This window comes from Loxodonta africana, chromosome 19 (assembly GCF_030014295.1).
Source record: "Loxodonta africana isolate mLoxAfr1 chromosome 19, mLoxAfr1.hap2, whole genome shotgun sequence".
In the NCBI taxonomy this organism is placed as follows: domain Eukaryota; kingdom Metazoa; phylum Chordata; class Mammalia; order Proboscidea; family Elephantidae; genus Loxodonta; species Loxodonta africana.
In genome coordinates this window covers 41,321,989-41,338,796 of record NC_087360.1, presented here as the reverse complement: position 1 = coordinate 41,338,796, position 16,808 = coordinate 41,321,989, and the positions used below count along the sequence as shown (strand labels likewise).

The following is a 16,808-nucleotide window of genomic DNA, read 5'->3' as shown; positions in this document are numbered from 1 at the left end:
GGGCCAGAGAGAGGGTGGGAGCACTAGCAAATGCTCATCTGGGGCCCATGATCACCTGCTCACCTGCCGAGCCTTCAATGCCCACATCATCATTTCAACCGTTTTCTGCCTTCTACCTCATCTCATCACCAACGTTTGGTGTGCCCCCAGCCTCTCTCTGATGCTTCACCTAGATATTTGGGGTAGAACCCACTTCCTGCTGACCTGGCCCCCAAATCCTGATCCTGGGAGGAAATGGACCTTGATGACCAGTAGGTGGAGGCACGAGAAGGCCAGGTGAGTGCCTGAGTGAACAGTGTCACAGCACTGGTATCTGCAGCTCCATCCACAGCCACTCCCAATTCTCCAGGAAATGTCACCCAGGAGGCTGTAGGATGGAAAGGCAGCCACCCCACCCACCATGACAGTCTGGGGCTGACAGAGGCAATTACTCTCCAAAGCTCCCATGCATGAACTGTTCTTCCCAGGACACAGTCATGGCCATGCCTAGAGTCTACCCTGTTGATCCCCAAGCAACCAACACCATTTGGGGATCCTCCAGCATTTTAGAACCAGCTGGAGCAGAGAGCAGGTGCCAGCCTCCAGCAGCCTGGGAGAGGCCTCCAATGACTCTCATTCTCAGCCTGAACCCAACACCCTGTAGACCCAGAGGAGGCGCCTTTGAGTACAACTTCTTTGCTGAGGATGATGGGAGTTTCCACAGAAGCTGTTGGCAACAGTCCCACAGAGATCTTGGGAGAGAATTTCTCAGGGCAAAGGGTTAACTATCATTTCAGAGATACCTCCCTGAGTGAGGTCATAGCTCAACAGGTAAGACTGTGCCAGTAAGTAGGCCAGAAATCAAGATTATGCCATAGATGCCTTCCCTCACCTTCCCTGAGAGGCCTTTCATCCTGCAGAGGGAGGCTCAGGCAAGGGCTTGCATGAGCCTGGCACTTTCACATATTTTATCTGTAATCCTCACTGTAGCCATGCATCGTAGGCATTATTTTAAAGATGAAGGAAGAATTGAGGTCCAGAAAGGTTGAGTAACTTGCCCAAGGTCACACCTCTGGAGTCAGGATTTGAACCCAGCTGTCTTATGACAGAGCACAAGCCCTGCCACACAGCCTTCCGTCTTGACCAGGGAGATCTGTGCATAGGGGTAGATGAAGACCTGAAGAGCACACTAGGTGAATGGAAGTAGGCTGCTGATGTACAGGAAGAGCCACACACTTGGGAGAACCATACAAAACACCCGGATGGTGTGTTCCTTACTGGGTCACCTGAAGTTACAAGGAAGAGGCTGGCATCCTGGCCCCTGCAGGACATCTCCAAGGAGGTAGATGGCACAGGCCCAGCTGAGAGCATGAGCTCTGCCCATCCTAGTGTGTTCTGGCCTGGATGTGGCACCTCTGTGTGGGTAGACCAGATCCCTGATCCCTACATTCTAACCTCCTATGTCCTTCCTCTGTCAGCTGGACATGCTGGTTGGCCTCAAGGTGTGAGTATGAAGTAGCTGATTCTCGGGCTCTGGACAATGCCTTTTTCCTGAGATGATGGACAATGCCTTTTTCCTGAGATGATGGAGTTAGTTGGTCATTTCATCTCAAGGAGATGATGACAAGGGCTCCCCTCACCAAATCTGGGTCAGCTGCAGAGCTTAGCAAGGAGGCACCCACAGCATGTCAGAGGTGTATACCACTGAGGAGCTTACAATAGCTGGGAAAGAAGGGTACACCAGAGATCTTAGAGGAAGTCATGCATTGTTAAGGTACTCAGTAAATGGTCTCCCTGAAAGTCTTACTCCCTTCCCCTACCCTCCACAACCCGATAACCAGGGGCCCACCTGCTCACAGTTAGTGTTGGTACGGTTAGGGGAAGAAAGAGCCTCTACTCACTCCTCATTCAGAATCACATGCTCCATCCTCCCACTACATTAAATACAGCTAACTAACTAACCACTGCCCTTGAGAGAACCCTGATTCATGATGACCCCATGTGTGTCAGGGTACAGTTGTGCCCCACAGGGTTTTCAATGTCTGATTTTTCAGAAGTAGATTGTCAGGCCTTTCTTCCGAGGTACCTCTGGGTGGGCTCGAACCTCCAGCCTTTCAATTAGCAGCCAATCTCATTAACTGTTTGTACCACCCAGGGACTTCAAAGTTAAATATCACTATCAGGTAATGACCAAGAAGGAACTGGATTGAGGAAACCCAGTCTCTAGGATGCATTACCTTAGGGTCATGCTTCACCCTCTGGAAAGCCAAGTTGATTACAGGATACCACTCAGTTCCCATGGGCGTTAGAATGCCAACAGAGGCATGGCAATGATGATCATGACAATGATAACCACATGACTTACTAAGGGCTCACCATGTACCAGGCACTGTATACACATTACCTTCTATGGATTAGGTATTTTCATTGTCTCCATTTTACAGATAATAACATTGATGCCCAGAGAGGCAAGATAACTCGCACAAGTGATTAAGTAGCAGAAGCAAGATTTGAGCCCAAGTCTGTCTGAATTCCTAGTCTGTTCTCTTAACCAACACACCATACTGTCCCCCTGTAGAGGAACCAAACTCTGAGGAACAGGGTCCCCAGCATCAATGCCCTTGTCAGTCCAGCAGATGCCCTAGGCTCTGTGTTGACAGTGGTGGCCTCCCAAGTTACTGCGAACTGGGGCTGAGATCCAAGCATATGGCAGACAAGGATGTTGCCATGGAAGTCCTTGGCACTGCAGTCATAGGGCAGTAGGTGGTTTTATCTACAGCCAGTTTGGTCCTCCTCTGTCCAAGCACAGGCAGCCCTGATGTCAGGATGCTGCTGGTCATCCTCCTATCCTTACCTTCCCAGGTGGAAGGTGTCTTCATTCAGGCTGAACCAGATCACCCACTTTTCTCTTCATGCAGCTCACCAGGCAGTTACACCACTGGACACTCCAGGTGTGTTTTCAAAGAAGTGTTTGCCCTGCAGTAGAAAAGAGGGGAGGCCAGTTTCCCAGAGATGCAGGACCAGGCGGAAGCCATGGAAAGAGGTCTCAAGCAAAGGTGGAGAGCTCTCAGGGATCTCACCTCAGATTCCTGCCTGTCCCTAGGCCAATGATCAGCAGGGTAGCCCCAAAGCAAACACCCAAGAGCAGAACTAGATCCGTGGTATCCAGGGCCATGTCTCCTGCCCTGGCTCATCCCTTCCTCGGGCAGGCAGCACCCCAGCCCATTCCTTATAAGACATTTCAGACCTACCATTTTAGCACCAAGAAGTAAGGGGGCCAGGAGGGTGATGGTAAGAAACAGAAACCAGTCTCTTCTCCACACCTGCAAATAGGTGAGGGAAACTCCATGCCCAGGTTCCTGACTTGATCCAGAAGGATGGTAGTAGGACTGCTGCACTGGAGTTCAGAAGACAGTCCAGGTCCTGACTTTGCCACACGTGCCCCTTAAACAAGTCCCTTCCTTTCCCTGAGCCTCAGTTTCCCCATGTGTAAAATGTGTAGAAGATGGAAGTAATTTTCAGAGTCACTGTACCAAAAAGAATTGGTCAACATTCAACCATTTCAGGAGGTAGCATATGATCAAGAACCCAAGGTATTGAAGGAAGAAGTCCAAGCTGCACTGAAGGCACTGGCAAAAAACAAGCCTCCAGGAATTGACAGAATACCAATTGAAATGTTTCAACAAACAGATGCAATGCTGGAAGTGCTCACTTATCTATGCAAAGAAATTTGGAAAACAGCTACCTGGCCAACCAACTGGAAGAGATCCATATTTGTGCTATTCCAAAGAAAGGTGATCCAACAGAATGCAGAAATTATCAAACAATATTGTTAATGTCACACACAAATAATAGTTTGCTGAAGATAATTAAAAAACAATTGTAGCAGTACATCAAAGGGGAACTGCCAGAAACTCAAGCCAGATTGAGAAAAGGACATGGAATGAAGGATATCATTGCTGATGGCAGATGGATCTTGGCTGAAAGCAGAGAATACCAGAAAGATGTTTCCTGTTTTATTGTCTGTGCAAAGGCATTTGACTGTGTGGATCATAACAAATTATGAATAACATTGTGAAGAATGGGAATTACAGAACACTTAACTGTGTTCATGAGAAACTTGTACATAGACTAAGAGGCAGTCGTTTGAACAGAGGAAGAGGATACTGCATGGTTTAAAATCAGAAAAGGTGTATGTCAAGGTTGTATTCTTTCATCATACTTATCCAGTCTGTATGCTGAGCAAATAATCTGAGAAGCGGGACTATGTAAAGAATGTGGCATCAGGATTGGAGAAAGACTCATTAACAACCTGTGATATGCAGATGACACAACCTTGCTTGCTGAAAATGAAGAGAACTTGAAGCACTTACTGATGAAGATTCAAGACTATAGCATTCAGTATGGATTACACCTCAACATAAAGAAAACAAAAACTCTCACTACTGGAGTAATACGCAACTCCATGATAAACAGAAAATACTGAAGTTGTCAAGGATTTTGTTTTACTTGGATCCACAATCCACACCCATGGAAGAAGCAGTCAAGAAATCAAATGATGCATTGCTTTGGGCAAATCTGCTGCAAAAGACCTCTTTTAAAAAAGTGTTAAAAAGCAAAAATGTCACTTTGAGGACTAAATTGCACCTGACTCAAGCCATGATATTTTCAATCGCCTCATATGCATGTGAAAGCTGGATAATGAATAAGGAAGACCAAAGAAGAGTTGATGTCTTTGAATTATGGTGTTGGCGAAGAGTATTGAATACATCATGGACTGCCAGAAGAATGAACAGATCTGTCTTAAAAGAATACAGCCAGAATGCTCCTTAGAAGTGAGGATGGCAAGACTTTGTCTCCCAGACTTTGGACATGTTATCAGGTCGGACCAGTCCATGAAGAAGGCAGTAAAGCAGAGGGTCAGTGAAAAAGAGAAAGCCCATCGAAGAGATGGGTTGACACAGTGCCTGCAACAATGGGCTCAAACATAGCAATGATTGTAAGGATGGTACGGGACCAGGCAGTGTTTCATTCTGTTGTACATAGGGTCACTATGGGTCAGAACCAACACAACAGCACCTAACAACTACAGAATAAAAGAATTGGACTAGATCAGTATTCCCCAAAATATGTTCCTTGGTCCTGAGAGACTGTTTGCCCCGAACAAATTTGAGAATGATTGCATATGCTAAACCTTTTTGGTGACTTTCTGAGCATTTTCTCATATTAAGGGTTTTGCTTAATTTCAAACATCTCTGACCATGGAACACTTGTCTATGTAATATCTACTGCATCCTTTGAAAAACTGACTGAGAGTTGGATGCACCTTCCTGCATCCACCACTAAGGATCTACAAATAGCTTCCAAGTTGCTTGGAGCTGGAAGACTGAAAGATGCCTTCTCACAGTCAGGCCAGGCTTTGAATTCCGGCTCTGCCATATACCAGCTCTGTGACCCGAACAAGCTGGTGCCTTGATCTCTTTGAGCCTCAGTTTCTCTCACGGGTCAAGTGGGGATAGTGGCTGCACCTGCCTCACTATCCAGAGTGGTGGGCGGAGTCTGAGATTACGCAGGGCATGGCAAGTGCAGTGGGGGTCTCCCTCCGAGAGTTCTCTGCTTCCCCGAGGAAGCACCTGTTGTTCTGAGAGGTCAGTCACTCAAGAAGACACTTTAGTCACTGGTCCCTCAGGGTGAATGAGTTTAACAGAGCCTTCTCCAGTGCAGAAAGGTAGGCCAGGGTCAGCATTCAGGAACACAGGAGCAGGGATGGGGTGGCTGGGCCCTGTGCTTTCATCTGCTTCCCGTGGCCTGGCCACCCCAGTAAGTGCTCAGGTATTCAGAAAGGTAAATCCGGCCAGGCTGCAACTTGACTTAGTTCCTCCCCCTCAGAGCCAAGGCAGGGACAAGCAAACCGGTTCATTATGGGGCACCAGTGGCATCTGGGTCCTCCCCATCGCCCGCCTCTGGAAGGAGTAGTCCCCCTTCACCACCCCCAGCTCCTCCAGGACATGGCTTAACTCCTTTTCTCTCCCCATGGGGGAGAGTGGAAGAGTGCTCTCTGGTCCAAGTCAAATGCCATTTTGCCCTGATTCTGGAACTGCCTGATGTTGACATCACAATCTCCTTCGCCTCTTCTCATTCCTCTCTTCCTCCATTCCCCGTGCCCACGGTCTCCCGCGCAGGTGTCAGCCTCCAGGGAGTTGGGGACTGTCTTCAGGAAGTTCCCAGCAGCCAATGCAAATGAAGGCAACTCCCTGTTATTGAACAGCAACTTGCAGGCACAGATCTGTCTGCCCCAGCTGCCCGAGGCTTCTCATTGATACTTTCTGAGTCATCCAGGAACTTCTCAACCTGGGACTCATGAAGAGTAGTCTGGGGGCCAACAAATTGTGCCCCATGAGCCAGCTTTGCACCATCATTGCTGACAATCAGAACAGGCACCATCATGGGGCTGAAATTTATAATTCAGCCCTGGTGCTCCTTCCCTGGAGTCCCTGGGTGGCACTTGATTACTAACCAAAAGCTTGGTGGTTTGAGCCCACCCAGAGGTGCCTAGGAAAAAGGGCCTAGTGATCGGCTTCCAAAAAGTCACAACCTTGAAAACTCTATGCTCAGTTCTACTGTGAAACACACAGAGTCACCATCAGTCAGAATCCACTTGGTGACAACTGGTTTGGTTTTTGTGTGTTTGCCCCTATTAACCTGGGACAAGGTCTACACTTGCATTTTATCACCACGTGTGGCTGAGACCATAACCCATGCCCACACTAGAGTGTCCATCAGAATGCTAAAGCAGCTGAAAATGTGCTTACTGATGGCAGTGGATGTGGCTGTGCCTCAGACCACCTTGATTCAAGGCTGGGTTCAATACATGGCTTTTGGGGGCTCCATTAGAGAAGACCAGGTGGTGGCCTTGATAAATGTGGCAAATATGGCCACCACTTCTGCAGGATGTAGATGGCCCTGCCTCAAGCACCAAAAGGTCACACTGCCAACCAGGATGGAGAAGGAACAGAGCACCTTCCAGCAAGTTCAGCTGCGTGGAGCGCCAGAGAAGGTGCAATGAGTCCTGTCATGAAGAACACACAGTCGCCTCCATGCAGGCCTTCATGGGGCCACCACCCCTGAATTCCTTTATTGGATGTCCCTGCTGCCCCCTGTTTGACCACCACCATGCCTCTGGAGGTGGAGCACTGGTGGTGCAGTGGTTAAGAGCTTAGTCTGCTAACCAAAAGGTTAACAGTACGAATCTACCAGCTGCTCCTTGGAAACACTATGGGGTAGTGGTACTTCATCCTATAGGGTTGCTATGAGTCGGAATTGACTGGATGGCAACGGGTTTGGTTTGTATCCCTTTGGAACACTCATCTGATCTCCCACTTTTCATCTTAACACCTCTAAGTAGCTCCACAGTTGTCTGCTGTGGTTCTTAACATTCCTTTTAGGAATTTGATGATTCTCTCTATGCACATTCTCCCCAGAAAAATGTGCACACAAAATCCTGGATACAGTTCCAGGAGGAGGGAGGTGGGAAACTGTCAGTCCTGAGGCCCATCTTTGGATACCCTAGGGTTCCATGAATTCCAGTTAAAAACCTCCAGTTACTATGATAAAGTCCAGCTCTTTCACATGTCATAAAATTTTTGAAAGACAAAAACAATTGCTGTCAAGAAGACTCTGACTCATGGCGACCCCATGTGTTTCAGAGTAGATTCGCTCCATAGGGTTTTCAATAGCTGTGATCGTTTGGAAGTAGATCACCAGGTCTTTCTTCTGAGGTGCCTCTGGATGTATTTGAAACACCAAATTTTAGGTTAGTAGCCATCCCAATAAAGGAAACCCAGATGTCAGGGAGCAGGGGGAGGCAATGTGTTTCTGCTAATCAGAGCTAAACTCTAGTATTGCAACACCCAGGGACTCCACATAGCATACAAGGCCCTTTATGATTGTCCCTTCCTAAACTCATAGACCTCAAGCCCTCCTCTTCCCCATAGCTTGGCCCCCCAAACTCCACCTTTGCATCCTAGAAACACTGAACTCTCTGTGGCTCCATGAGCATACCCAGACTGTGCTCTCTTGCCTCTGGGCCTTTTTCCCTGCAGTTCCCTCTGCCTGGAGTGACCTTTCCAAACTCTTCTACCAAACTTCTCCTCATTCGTCGACATTTGGCTCCAGCGTCCTCTCAGGCAGAAAGTCTTCCCTGCCTCAGGGCCCCTTCAGCATCTGGGGTTGGGGCACCTACTCCGTGTGAGTGCTTACCCAACCTCATTGTGCTTCACACTTCATCCCCTGACCTTCTGGGCATTCTTCCCCCCATGCCTGGACCCTCGTTTGCATATTGCATTGTAGAAGTTTTCAACTGTTTATGTTATCACATAATGATCATGAGCCTCATAAAATGAGCAGAGGCCACATTTTCTGCATGATTTTTAATCATTCCTCTCCAAAAGAAAACAGGGCTAGGACAAAATGCCCACAAATTCTAGCAGCATGAAGCTTACACCTGTGCGGGAGGACACCTAGCAGCCATGTTGCAGAGGAGGGCACCAAGGTCCTGAGAGCAAGTGTGATGAGCTCAAGGTTGTTCTACAGAGCAGAGTGTTTGAGGGCTCCCTGCTCTGTCCTTCTACCAATTGGTCATTTCGTTATTCGGTGGCCCTTGTGTCAGTGCCTGAGCTCTTTTTGTTCATTCTACTGCCTCTGATCAAAGTGATGAGCCAGCAATTCCCAAAATAGACCCTAAACTGGGAATCAGAAGTTCCCTTTTTGAGATGGTTGGGTGTGTGTATGGGGGGTGCAGGGTGTGGTATGTACATTTAGAAAACTCCTGGTGATTCTAGAACACAGCAAGGGCTGAGAACCACAGGTCTGGTGCTTCTAAGTCCCACAGCTGAGTTGGAACACAGGTTCAGCAGCAAAAGAGCCCTGTAATCAGTGGGTCTGGGCTGCCCGTTTCACAGCAAGGAGGTAGGCAAGAAGTGGAAGGAGGAGGGGTAGCAGAGTCCTGGTGCTGCTGGGTCTTCCAGAAGCAGGTGTGGTGTTGTGAGAATCAGATGAGAAAATGGATGGGAAAAGCTATTGCACACTGTAACATGCTAATGCAGCATTTCTCAACCGTTTTTTCATTATTGCCTCCCTGAGTAGCTGTTTTAGATCTTTTTTCCTAATTGCACACCTCCATCATATTTCAGGAGTCCCTGAGTGGTGCAAATACTTAACACGCTCATCTGCTAACTGAAAGGTTGGAGGTTCAGGTCCACTCACAGCTGTCTCAGAAGAAAGGCCTGGTAATCTACTCCTGAAAAAATCAGCCATTGAAATCCCTATGAAGCACAGTTCTACTCTGACACACATGGGGTCGCCATGAGTCAGAACTGACTCACAGCAATTAGTTTCTCAAATTTTAATACCATGGGTATATTGTATATCTGATTGTGCACCATATGTATTTCTGCTTTATGCACAAGAGGAATACATATAAAACTTAGTCTTTATACTCATTGCAGGGTGATGTTGTTGTTGGATACCACTGAGTTGATTCTGACTCATAACAATCCCAAATGATAGAGTAGAACTGCTCCATAAGGTTCCCCAGGCTATAATCTTTATGGGAGCAGATCAATAGGTCTTTCCCCCCCAGAGCTGATGGGTGGGTGTCATGGATTGAATTGTGTCCCCCCAAAGTATCTGTCAACTTGGTTAGGCCATGATCCTCAGTATTGTGTGGTTGTCCTCTATTTTGTGACCTGATGTGATTGTCCTATTTGTTGTAAAACCTAACCTCTATGATATTAATGAGGCAGGATTAGAGGCAGTTATGTTAATAAGGCAGGACACAATCTAAGGATTAGGTTGTATCTTGAGTCAATCTCTCTTGAGATATAAACGTGAGAATAAAAGGGAGACTTCATGCCACCAAGCAAGAAGAGCCAGAACAGGAGTATGTTCTTTGGATCCCAGATCCCCTCATTAAGAAGCTCCTAGACCAGGGGAAGATTAATGACAAGGATCTTTATCCAGAGCTGGCAAGAAAGAGAAAGGCTTCCCCTGAAGCTGGCACCCCAAATTCAGACTTCTAGCCTCCTAGACTGTGAGAGAAAAAAATTGTTTGTTAAAGCTATCCACTTGAGGTATTTCTGTTATAGCAGCACTAGATGACTAAGGTAGTGGATTTGAATTGCCAGCCTTTCAGTTAGCAGCCAGGTTCTAAACCATTGTGCTACCAGGGATCAAAATAACTAAATTTTTAAGTTTAAATTTTTTAAGTTATCAATATTTAAACTTTATAACTGCATTTTCTGAGTAACTCTTAATGTTATTTCTTTAGTTATTGTAAATTACAATGTATCTAATTATATACGCGAAGAAGCCAATTCTTCCTACTGTATATCCTCCTAGCCCCATGTAGCACTTAGTGGAGTTATAATATCTGTGTATTTTCTCCCTACCCCTCCACTGAATTCCTGGAACCTCGAAGAGCTCTTGGCACATGAAAGGGCCTTAATAAATATTTGTTGAAATAATATTAAACAGCTCTATCACTGCACTTAATATATTAGTTTGTTCATTTGCTCTCTAGACATTTTACTGGGGACCTACTGTACACGGAGCTCTGTGTTGGGTGCTGAGAATATGAAAATGACCACCATTCATTCAACTGTCTCCTCTTCCAGACTGAAAGCTCTCTGAGGGCAGGAATCATGTTAGAAATAAATATCCCACTAGTATCTCAACTCAAATCCTGCCTGCCCCTCCTGCATTCTCTCTCTCTGTTGGTGGCACCACCCTCCCCAAAGTGCCCCAATAAGAACTTAGGGGTTGTGCAGGAAGGGGGAAGAGAGTGCCAGGAGAGACTTTTTCTCACAAGGGTAGAAACAAACTCTTCCTGCAGCATTTCTTGATGACTATCTTGTAGCAGGCTCTATACAAGGCAGGTGGACATGTTACCTTATTTGATCCTCCCAATAATCCCATGAAGGAAAATAATCATCCTCCATTTTACATTTGAGGAAATGAAGGCCCAAGGTGTCACAACTAGGAAGGGACAGAGCTGTCTCAGGCCTCCAACGAGGCTGCTGGTTTGCTCTGAAGGAAGGGGAAGAATACAGCCCACCAGCCTTTAATTTTATAAGTTCGAGAGGCCTCCCTTTTTCTCTCTCTAAGGAGGCTGAAGCCTGCCTGAACTGAAGTGACACTTCTGGCCCAGCTTCCTGGATCAGAGCCCACTCCTGACACATCCCAAAAAGGCTCGTGGTGGAACCATGCCCCTTGTACTAATATTTTTCAAGACAGTGGTACCTCCACTCTCTTGGTGCTCTAGGGAGATTTTTTTTTTTTTTATCCCACGTATGGCTAAAACAGCCACAGGGAAGAGAGGAGAAGTGAACACAGAAAATGAGAGGGGTGGATTTTAAAAAAGAACCCAGCGGGCAAGACTGAGACGGCGCCTTCTGAAGAAGCAGGGAGCACCTGTCTCAGGGAGGTGGGGAGGCTCACCAGGGCTTCATGGATGGGCTCAAACCAAGAAAACAGGGAGAGGTGGTCTGCAGACAGGTTGGACCCCCACTTCCAGAGGAAAGCCAGGCTCCCTGCAGTCAACACTTGGTTTCCATCTTCAGTAGATAGAACTGTGGAACTCCCCAAAAGCATGTGACTCAGAGGTCACCTGGCCCTACTTTCATCTGCAGAGGCAGACACTGAGTCCAGGGTGCAGGGGAGACTTGTCCAAGTGTACCTGCACTGCAGGGATGACATGGGTATTAGAACCCTGTTCTCCTGACTTCAGGAGCAGTGTTCTTTCCCTGCTCCTCAGTCCTGCAGTCTCTCTGCTCTGATGTCTGATCACCATGACATGCACATAATCCCACCATGACCCTTTACTGACCCATCCTGTAGGCCAGGCCCCAGGGCACATGTTGGGGGGGTGGATTTTACCTCCCCAACCCCACCATACCACTACCCCAAACCCCTGAAGGAGCAGTAACCAGGGAAAATGGACAAGAAAGGATGGAAGCAAAGAGGATGATGCTACCCTCAGACCCCTGGTCCTTTGCATGGTATAAAATATATTTTTCTAATTCTGTGACACAAGTCACCAGTATAAAGGTTGCCTGGGCATCTTTCCAATCACCTCATGCTCTGCTCTCACTAGAATTCCTTTTTTATACCCTCATCTCATTTTCCAAAGAGTTTGAAGTGGAAATAACATAAAGCAGAACTATAGTAAATTTGGGTAAGGTAGATTCTTAAAACAGAAGTAAAAAGACAAGACATGGGTGAAAAGTGGAATAATCATATGAGAAAAAAATGCATAAATTAATGCATAAAATCAGTTCTGAGCTTCCTGGAAGCCAAAGTAAAAAGGGAAATTTAATACACTACATAGCTTTCAAGAGCTAATAAAAGGTAGTATAGTATAAAATTCTGGGTGGTGCAAGTAGTTAACAACCTCAGCTACTAACCAAAGATTGGTGGTTGGAATCCACCCAGAGGCACCTTAGAAGACAGACTGGAGATCTACTTCCAGAACACTAGCCATTGAAAACCCTGTGGAGCACAGTTTTACTCTGACACACATGGGGGTCACTATGAGTCGAAAACTGACTCAGTGGCAACTGTTTTGTTGTAGTTCTTTAATAGTATAGCAGGTAGGAACGTGGGCTCTGGGGTCAGAGTGCCTAGGCTCAGTGTCTTTGTTGAGTAGCTATCGATGCAACTTTGCCCTGTTCACACTCTGTGCCTGGCCCCTCTGTGCTCCCAGGTTGCTCCATCACTGAGGCTGTGATGATCCTAGGCAACAAGCTCAGAGATTACCAGGAGCAGTTCAACACTACCCACCTACTGGCCCTCTGCGACTACTTCCACAACACCTTCATCTGCCATTACAAACTCTACCAGTTTGTCCTGTGCCAGGACCAGGAAGTCAACCTGATTCTCACCCCCCTGGAGGTGTGCACACCACCCCAGCCCCTCCCATTGACCAAGGGCATGGACAAGGACACCTGGCAGCATGAGCAGCAGGTGGCTGAGCTCACGACGGCCGAGATGCAAAAGCGCACCAATGTGCTACTCCTGAAGGAGGCACTGTACTTGGAACAGGAGCACATGCTGCAGACGACTTTCCAGGACTTATCCGTGCAGCAGAGACGGGTGCTAAAGAGAGAGGTAAGGTTCTGCTACCCGGTGAGGGTTCTAAACCCTGCTAAGTGCAAACGTACATTGCTAACAGGAATTTCTTAACCAAGAGAACTTCCTAGGCTAAAGTTAGATGTACAGACTGGACCTTGTCATCTGCTGATATGGGAGGGGGTGGAAGGTATCTAGCTTCTACCACAGGCTGTACATGCAAAACAACTCTGTGAGGTAAAAAAATATGTTCCCATTTTAAGGATGAGACAACTAAGGCTCAGAGAATTGAATCAAGTCAGCCAAGGTCACAAAGCTAGCGTGTGGTAGAGTTTACCTTTGGACTGTGATCTGGTTGGCCCCAAAGTCCTTGTTCTTTCTATTGCATCATCACTGGGGAAAGATTCCACCAAGAGAGGAAGCAGCAGGAGCAGGAAAAAAGAACCCAGGCCCTGAGCCACCAGAAATGATCCCCGTGCCCTTCATCTGCCTGCAGAGCAAGCATCCATCAGGCCAGGGGAAGATGATGGAGGATGCAAGGACATGGGGCACTGCTTAGGGGGGTGATGTGGAGAGGTGGGCGAAAGGGTAGAGCTGGTGGCCCAGGAGGACCTAAAGGAGACTGGTGTGTGGATCCAGGAAATTGGGCTGATCTTTAGACAACCAGAGTCTCCAGCTACCAGCTCTTCAGTAAATGGTGACTACCCGGATGCCGGAGCAGCCAACTTCTTGAGGGCCTGGCAAATTCTAAATTCTTTTTTTATCTATACACAAGCACTGATATCAATGCCGCATGATCTTTGAACACAAGGGCATGTACGTGCATGTGTATGTATGTATGTGTGTACGTGTTACGGGAGCTGGGGATGATGGGAGTGGTGGGGTGGCGGGGAGGAGTTGCAGGGGCTGTGTATTTCAAAAGGGTTTTGGTTTCTGAATTGTCAGCCTAAGAGTAACTGGCCCTGGGAAGTGTTAGATTTTTTCTCAACATTGGAAAATCTCTGAAGAGCAATTAACACAACAGAATGGATGATATTTACTTAAGGTCAGATCTCCTGAACAAATAGCTCATCAGGTTGCATGTAATCTTAGTGCCTTGAGACATTCTACAGGGCAGTGGTATCACTAGGATTGGTGTCACCAGTGCAGTAGCTCATGGTGCCACTCCCTACCCCCATGGACCTCCTCCTGTACCAGACCATACAGAATCCCTAGTAATGTTTTTTGTACTAATGTTACTTGTAAAATGTAATTCCCATACATCACTCCTTCTTTTCCTTTAATCACTATTTCATTCTCAAAAAAGTTATTGATATAGAGTCACAAATACTGATTACCACAATATTGTAGCTAAAACACCAGAAAATTTGACAAAATCAGAGGCTATAAAAGCACCTGCAGCAACAAAAACAACAGTGCCTGCTTGTACTGTGCGCAGATGAAACCACCTGATTCGAAGTATCATTGTATTTGGGTAATAACGACAGCTCTGACCAGAGCGCATTAGAAAGTTCAAAAAGTAAATTAGCATAAAGTTTCAGTCTTGAGGTATATATGTATACACGTAAGCTGGGCTTACAAAAAAATTTTTTGTTATTTACTAGCCCAGCAGACAACACTGATCAAACGTTAGACAACCCCATTCTTAAAAGTTGTTTGTTCTCTTGCTTCTGGGGCTTTCCAGTGGCCATCTTTCTACTTGGGGCCATAGCCTTCCTTCCTACCACTCTGTCCTTTCAGTCTTTTCTCCAATCATTTCCCCCCCCTGCTCTCTTGGCCCCAACTCACATGTGTGATCATTCAGCTCCTTTTGTGTTCCCCTAACTCCTTCCAGTCCAGGCCAAGAGACTTCACCTTCCATATCCAAAGCTTATTATCAATATATTTTCCAAAGAGAATTCTCTCCCCAAAAGGAACATAGGTACCGACTCTTTTATCCAGACTTTTTTAAATCCCTTTACTCTTTAAGTACATACTTTGGACATGTTGTCAGGAAGGATCAGTCCCTGAAGAAGGGCACCATGCTTAGTGAAATAGAGGGTGAGCGAAAAAGAGGAAGACCTTCAATGAGATGGATTGACACAGTGGCTGCAACAATGGTCTCAAGCATAACAATTGTGAGCATGGCGCAGGACCGGGCAGCATTTCGTAGTGTGGTACATAGGCTCGCTATGAGTCAGAACCGACTCTATGGCACCTAACAACAACAACTCTTTAAGTAGCTAACTCTCCTCTCCCTCAGGCTTTTGTTGCTCCATCTTCTACCCCAGCTCTCCTACTCCTTTCCTCACCTCCCCACTCTCCTCTTTCCTATGCAATATAGTTGCTCTCCCCTTCCCTTTGTTTAGCGTGCTTCCCTTCCCTTCCCCTACCATCATCCCAAAGGCAGTGTGTGTATATATGTGTGTGTGTTAGGGTGGGGAGGGAATCATAGCAAATTCACAATTCATAGCTTTCTGTCTTCTGAAATAAAATAGTTTAAAAGCAGAAGCCAAAAGACATCTTGGGGTCAATGCTTCTCAAACTAGGGCATGTGTGCCCAGCACCATAGGATAAACATGGCCACTTCTCTTGGAGGAGTCCCTGAATGGTGCAAGAGGCTAATGTGCTCAGCTGCTAACCGAATGGTTGGAGGTTTGAGGTCACCCAGAGGCACCTCAGAAGAAAGGCCTGGTGATCTACTTCTGAAAAATCAGCTGTTGAAAATCCTATGGAGCATGGTTCTAAGCTGACACACCTGGTATCGCCATGAGTCAGAGCCAACTGCATGGCAACTGATACTGGTATCCTGTTGGAATACAATTTTCCCCAAGGATTTAGGGGGAAAAACCCATTGCAGTCGAGTCAATTCCAACTCATAGAGACCCCATAGAGTAGAACTGCTCCATAGGGTTTCTAAGGAGTAGCTGGTGGATTTGAACTGCTGACCTTTTGCCACCAGGGCTCCAAGGATTTGGGAAAGAAGGTTCTTTTTATATAAAAACCAAAGAGATAATCTGGAGCAAACATAAAAATTTTCATGAGGTTTTAAGTTAAAATAAGAAATCTCAAGGAAATGTATTACAGGCAATTGGATACTCCAAGCTATGTTCCCAGACGCCCCAGGATGTATATAAATTCACCTCTGCTGTTTGAATGCCTAGGCAGGGAACTTTGAGAAACACAGTTACGTAGTCCATGTTTCCATGATGCTATGATGCCATGACCTTAATTGAGGTTTGAAAGGTTCTCCTGTTTAATAGTAGATGGTGGCTGAGTTTCTTTCCATGGCTGGCTGGTTGGGGGACATGCCCACTCTCAGAAGCAATTTCTTCTGTCCTGTCCAATGAATCTGCTAGTAGAACTTTGAGATGTGAGAAGGAGACAGAGGAAGGGGCAGTGATATCCAGATGTAGTTTGCAATTGACCAGAAAGTAGAGCCTATAGGGGAGATAGGGCTGGCTTATGGGCCCAGAACAATCAGGAACAAATGACACACGTTAACAGGATAATTGCCATTTTAGGCCTGAAGAGGGAGGGGGAGGAAGCAATTACTAGAACCTGAAAAGAAAGAGATAACTACAGCCAAGGGCCACTGACAGGAACTATGGCTTTGGCAGAGGAACCATGGCCAACCCACAGTCTACTCCAGAGAGTGGGTGAGGGAATAAATACCCCAACCTCTCTCTCAATCTCAGGTCTCCTGTCAATACGTCCCATTGGCT

General features: G+C 46.7%; 1 protein-coding gene across 1 annotated transcript in view; it reads left to right on the top strand.

Moving 5' to 3' along the window:
* Positions 1 to 16,808, top strand: part of C19H8orf74 (chromosome 19 C8orf74 homolog) — a 35,230-nt gene that overhangs the window by 17,838 nt on the left and 584 nt on the right. The window contains exon 3 of the mRNA XM_003412453.4: positions 12,740 to 13,143. Within this exon, the coding sequence (XP_003412501.1) occupies positions 12,740 to 13,143 (404 nt within the window). The remainder of the gene's footprint in view (positions 1 to 12,739; positions 13,144 to 16,808) is intronic.